This window comes from Corylus avellana, chromosome ca2 (assembly GCF_901000735.1).
Source record: "Corylus avellana chromosome ca2, CavTom2PMs-1.0".
In the NCBI taxonomy this organism is placed as follows: Eukaryota; Viridiplantae; Streptophyta; class Magnoliopsida; order Fagales; family Betulaceae; genus Corylus; species Corylus avellana.
The window spans coordinates 15,077,062-15,083,262 of record NC_081542.1 but is presented as its reverse complement, the minus strand read 5'-3'; the positions used below and the strand labels follow the sequence as shown (position 1 = coordinate 15,083,262).

General features: G+C 35.6%; 1 protein-coding gene across 2 annotated transcripts; it reads right to left on the bottom strand.

Annotated features, from left to right (window-relative positions):
• Positions 1 to 2,527: 2,527 nt before the first annotated feature.
• On the bottom strand, positions 2,528 to 4,861 carry LOC132172029 (universal stress protein PHOS34-like). 2 transcript variants are annotated; one of them, XM_059583453.1, is made up of 4 exons: positions 4,598 to 4,861; positions 4,353 to 4,447; positions 3,305 to 3,426; positions 2,528 to 2,850 (listed from the first exon to the last, which is right to left on the bottom strand). In XM_059583453.1, exons 1-4 carry the CDS (start codon positions 4,776 to 4,778, stop codon positions 2,763 to 2,765), a joined length of 486 nt encoding a protein of 161 aa, XP_059439436.1. In that variant the 5' UTR covers positions 4,779 to 4,861; the 3' UTR covers positions 2,528 to 2,762. The 2 variants fall into 2 exon arrangements, with proteins under 2 accessions (XP_059439436.1, XP_059439435.1); XM_059583452.1 differs by having other exon boundaries at positions 4,353 to 4,459; positions 4,598 to 4,860.
• Positions 4,862 to 6,201: the final 1,340 nt, after the last annotated feature.

Below are 6,201 nucleotides of genomic sequence, written 5' to 3'. Positions count from 1 at the left end.
TAAAATAAAAATAAAAATAAAAATCATGGGCAATGTGAGAATTTTAGGATGATATTTGTCGAATTGAAAAAAAATTTGAACTTTGTGGGGGTGGATTGCAAAAATTGAAACTTTGATGTTCGAATTGAAAAACGCTGTCAACTTTGGGGGGGTAAACTGTAATTTTCCCTATTTTAAATAGATGATCCATATATCGATCTATCTGTTGTCGATTTGAATCGAGTGCAATACTTAGGGTGTAATAAATTTTTCTGAGTAGTTTATTTTAAATGAGCAATCCAATATGTCCTATTATATTTTCTAATATTTAATTTTAAATAAAATTGTAATAAGCCTTATTATAATGTAGGTTAAATAGATAAATATAAAAATGCCACTTTTAAATCGTTTTAAAATTTAATTTTTATAATCGAAGTTGAACAGATATAGATTAGGGCTATTGAGACGACAATAGATAAAACTTGACTCGTTTTATTAAGTTGGAAGAATCATCATAGTAAGTTTGGAATTGTTTCGATCATCATAATCTTAAAAGGCCATGACTTTGTAATCAACTGTTTATTTGATAAAGAAATTTATTTAGTATCATGCAACTTTTTTTTTTAAGCTGTATAAGTAAAAAAAAATAGAAAATTATGATTTACAATAAAATGAGTGGAGAATAAATAAATAAAGAGAAAATGCACTTTACCCCCCTAATGTTTCATCTTATTTGCAATTCGGCTTCCAATGTTTAAAAATTGACAATGTACTCCAATAAAGTATAAAAAATTTGCAATGTGATCCATCCGTCTATGATTTCCCTTTTCTCCAATTGCCCTTTTTTTTTTTTTTTTTTTTTAAAAAAAAAAAAAAGACAAAATAGAAAGAAAAAAAACTGGAGGTGCTCGCCACCCCATGGCCAAAGGGGGTGGCTACGGCCAACCCCATTTTTTTTTTTTCTTCTTATTTTGTTTTTTTAATTATGGGCATTTTTGGAATTTCATCAAAAAAATATGGGGCAATTTTGGAAATCAGAGATAAAAAAAAATGCATGTGCGAAATTTTCAGTTAAATTATACGGAAATAGTTAACGGATAGGTCACATTGCAAATTTCTTATATTTTGTTGGGGCACATTGCCAATTTTTAAATATTGGAGGCAAAATTGCAAATGAGGTGAAATTTTATGAGGGTAAAGTATATTTTCCCCAATAAATAAATATGCCTAAACATCTTGTATAACTATTTGAAAAATCAATTTGGTGAAATCCCATTTGAAAAATCAAGAATTGGACCCAATTTGCTTGGTTTTAAGTGGCCAAATGGGTTTTTGTTCTTTTTTTAAAGGGAAAATTACACTTTACCCCCCAAAGTTTGGAGCGATTTTCAATTCGACCTCCAATGTTTCAATTTTTGTAATGCACCCCCTCAAACTTCCAAATTTTTGCAATTCAACCATTTCGTTAGTCAAAGCCATTTTGACTGACGGGACAGTGATCACGTGATTCGCACGTGATCACTCTTGGTTTTTTTTTTTTCCTCCAAAATGCCCCCCATCCCAACCTCCGATCACTCTCTCTCTCTCTCTCTCCTTGCCGACGAAGACATCGACGACACTTGCCCACCCACACGTACCTTCCAGCGGTTGTAGCCCAAGAGGTGAATCAACACCTCCACCGTCTCGCTCCCAGATAAGCAATTTTTCACCATCTTCATCTTAGTTGGACGATCCTGAATGGGCAATTTCTGACGTAAAACCCTGACGATCCCGACCATCTCGTCCGTCCATTCCTCCTCGGTGTCATCAAATTCATAAACAGGCAGTGCAGGCGCATCGTCGGGACATTTGCTCCCTAGCATTTTCTTCAATCTCCAGTCGAATCCGCCACTGTTCCTTAGAGAGTTCAACGCCATCAGGCCCCCAAACAGCTTCTCATTGAAAAATACTTGCGGTACAGACAAGCTTCCTCTCCACGAGCTCCTTCTCCTTATGAGGGTACACGTCGATGTGTAGTCCTTGCAATTCGACTGAAAGAAGAAGCTAATTCGGCCTATGACTTGGATGTTGCTCTTGAGGAGGTGTCATCGACGTCTTCGTCAGCAAGGAGAGAGAGAGAGAGAGATCGGCGGTTGGGATGGGGGGCATTTTGGGGAAAAAAGCCAACAATGATCACGTGCGTCACACGTGATCACTGTTCTGTCAGTCAATATGGCTTTGACTGACGGAATTGTCGAATTGCAAAAATTTGAAAGTTTAGGGAGTACATTGCAAAAATTGAAACATTGGAGGTCGAATTGAAAATCGCCCCAAACTTTGGGGGATAAAGTGTAATTTTCCCTTTAAAAAAAAAAAAAAAAAAAAAAACAATAAATACAACAACTAATCAAAATGGCACATAGGGATCTTCCCACTACATATGGGAAAGGAGGGAATAGAATTGGATGTTATTTAGTACCAAATAAGCATTGGATGCTTATAATTAGGGTGTTGTTTTTGCCAAGTGGGTGTTATTTATATTTTATACCACATAAGATTGGATGCTAGCTTTGAAAAAGCACGTTGACGATAACGTATTCGATGAAATTCCAGTGTAAAATATGAAGGAGAATTCCTAGCCGCCCCATTCACAAGTGGGAATAAAGTATAGAAGCAGATGACACAACAAGCCACATTGCATGAAATATCACATAAATATACACTGATCAAATTTATTATAATGTAAATCACTTGGCTGATTCAACTGCTATATGTGTTTATGTGAAGCAGGAAAAGTAGCTTTTTTAGTGTTTGATTTTGGGCCTCTTAACAATCATCACGGTGCAGTGAGCATGATGAGCACAGTAGTCACTGACACTGCCTAAAACAGCCCTGCATGAAAATCAAATACATTGTCAAAACTAGCAGGATGATCGAATTCTTGCTTGTTTCAGGGAACAATACAAGTATACATTCTGATCTTCAAGATAAAATATCAGAGTAATGGCGAAAACAAATTCAAATAGCTCATTGTTATGAAATATATCATTAGAATGGGGAGTTAATATAGCGCAATTGGGTCCAAATCCATTAGTTTCAGTTTTTGGATTGAGTAATGTCTGAGAAATAAATCACCCCAAGAGTGGTGTAACAGAGCCGAGGGTTGGTTTGGGAGGGCGAGTGTTGAACATAGTTATAAGTGGTGTTCCAATATGTTATATTATGGGTTCATTGAAAGAACTTCCTAAGAAATATGTCTCCCCAACATTAATTGCTCAACTTGTCTATAATTCTGCAGTAGGAAACTGTAACAACAAAAATAAGAAGAAAAATATTAGATCAATACCTCTTAATGGCTCCGTAGCCATGACTACCAACAACCAAAATGGATGCATGGTGTCTCTCCACGGCCTCACAGAGAACATTCCTACCATCTCCTTCCACAACCTCCACTGTCACATCATTCACCTACATGCATACAATCTGAAATGTCAAGAAGAACACTTTCCCCACACAAGTTACTGCCATACTGGTACACATGTATTAGGTATATGCATGCGATGTATGTATGTATAAATATATATGTATCTATGTAATTTTCAGGGATGAACTGTCAAAAATGACAACCATTGTATGCCAACAAGGCAATTTCTCAACAAGTGCTCTGTTTTTTCAGGGCATACTTTCAAATCTGGATCCAAAATTGCAAATTTTACTTCAGAGACTGGTCGGTCTAGAAATTAGACTCCTGGGCAACCAAATTTCTCAACAACCATGTATTCTCATGGTTAGAATATTATAATTAATAATTAAATTCACTATATTTTGAAATAAGTGTAGATCTAACATGCTATCCAAGCGAAACGTCTTGAATTTAAAATTAAACATTTCACGTATTAGGCTTCCTATCTGTTCAATGCTCCAATTCAATTGATTTTAGAAACATTGTATGAGTTCTTCTTTTTTTCTGATTTTACCGGGTTCAATTCTTCGTCGCCGCATTCAATTTAAATATAAATAATAAGTAATGCCATATAATGCACCTCAATTTTGAGCTGATCTAACAATTCCAATAGCCCTTGAATTTTTTTTGTTTAAAAAGGTTTAGTAGATACTATCACATTAGCACACTAGAATACGGGATGGAATGATAGAATAAGGTGCGGTATGTAGCATTACTTGTAAATAATAGATTAGACTATTCAAGTTAAAAATCCAAATATATATATATATATATATATATATATATAATATTATTATTATTATTATTATTTAATAAACTCCTATACAACTAGGATGAAGTTGCAGTCAAAATTAGTTTATTTGAGTTTTATAATCATATAAGAGTCTATTAAATATCATTATTATTATTATTATTATTTTAAAAAAAATACCGATTTATTGATGCAAAGTTCCTTGGCCTTTTCAACGACTCGGGCAGCGATCTTCTTCAAATCGGCTTCTACCATCGGCAAAACCTCGGCCGCTCCTACATTAATTCCTACATCAGCAAGTGAATTTCCACTAAGTCATCCAATTTTCTTGACAATTCCACACCAGTAGTCCAACACACACATGTATGTAAAATTAAAATTTTTTTTAAAAAAAAATGTGTGGGTGATCGGTGGGTAGCAGTTACCAGGACCGGCGAGGCCGACGGCGTAGGTGGGAATGGGCTTGGCGTGGACGACGACGAGCTTGAAAGTAGGGTTGGAGGTGCAAGGGACGAAGAAGTGGTCCAGCGTCCACCCCAGCGCGTATGAGCTGTGCTCGCTGTCGTCTATCCCTACCACCATCACTTGCTTCTCCGAGCACGCCATTTCCAATCACAGCTAATCGACGCTGCAACACAACACAACACAACACAAATAGGCTTTATAAACATGAAACCAGGGGCCACGGACAACCTGGCCGGTTGTTTCTCGAAATTGCGTATATGATTTGTTTTCATTATACGTAGGGACAATAATTTTTGAAAAATCAAGAATTTAATACGAAATTAAATAAATTCAGATTATAAAATTTGATCCTTTAACTAAGACACAAATTGAAGGCTTAAACACGAGAATTACATCTCGAGGCGTATTTCAATCGGCTGTATAACACGCATAATGAAGTGAAGGTTATTAGTTCAAGTCTTCAAGAGCTAGTTTAATCGGCCGGGACCACGCCTAATAAAGCGGAGGTCACATGTTCGAATCCCCCTCCCCCTCTTATGTGGACAAGTCAAAAAAAAAAAAAAAAAAATCACTAGTTCGAATCCCTATTTCTCTTTTTTTCCTACACATGTTAAAAAACAATAAAAAAATAAAAAAAACGAGAATTGCCTAGTTGGCACTAGCCACGTGATTAGAGTGAGTGCCCAAAACGCTTTGCCATCTCAGCTTTGCATAAGCATCTTATTATGCCCAGAAGTTTCAATTGGATGGAGGGAGTGACAGGTGGAATAATCAACGAACCTCGCTGTTTTCTAGTGACTTCTACGTTGTCTTATCGAACAATGATTCCAGGGCATTCAAATAGCTTTTTGCCATCTCAACTTCGAATAAGCATCTAAAATCAATTGTTTTCACTCTAATTTGAGGCATATGATCAATTTTTTAAGTATAATTACATGATCGTATGCTAGATAATTGCATGCTTCTGTTATAATATTTTTTTGGAGTATATGATTATATACAAATTAATTGTTCAATTGTCTTATTATAGTGGGTCGCTATTACTTGCTAGTGTGGGGTTGTTAAGAAATTTATCATATTTCTTATAATAGATATATGAGATACGATAAATAAGAAGAACACGACAAATACAAAAAATTTACATGGTTCATTTTTAAGGGTTATGTCCAGAGTTTGAGCAAAGTTTCACAATTTTTTTATAAAAAATAAATGAGGCATCAATTACATCCGTGCAAAACCCTAAAGTCAAAAGTGACTTAAAATACGACCCTCAATTAGGTTACAAAACTAAGCCTTGTAAGAAAAAATATATACATCATTTAAACTATAATGCTTCCAACGTCAAATCAGGTTGAGTTCAAACCGAGTTGACTACAAAATCAGACTCTACGTAACATAACCTAACCGGTATTTCGTGAGCCCAATCTGTGAGCCCCTGGTTTTAGTATGATAATTAGGCCTGTAGGGTTTTTAATAGAGGGCGCCACGACAAAACAGGTTTTTGGTCAGGCAATGTATCTAGCCTCTAGTTGGGCTGAGCCCAAAGTACAACCGTTTAGCCCAA

What these genes read in the sequence shown, in the direction of transcription:
- LOC132172029 (XM_059583452.1), bottom strand. Translation starts at nt 4,778, where the DNA reads ATGGCGTGCTCGGAGAAGCAAGTGATGGTGGTAGGGATAGACGACAGC. An exon ending in CGTCGGCCTCGCCGGTCCTG is followed by an intron (nt 4,460 to 4,597) that starts GTAACTGCTACC and finishes TTGCTGATGTAG; the next exon opens with GAATTAATGTAGGAGCGGCC. An exon ending in AACTTTGCATCAATAAATCG is followed by an intron (nt 3,427 to 4,352) that starts GTATTTTTTTTA and finishes GTATGCATGTAG; the next exon opens with GTGAATGATGTGACAGTGGA.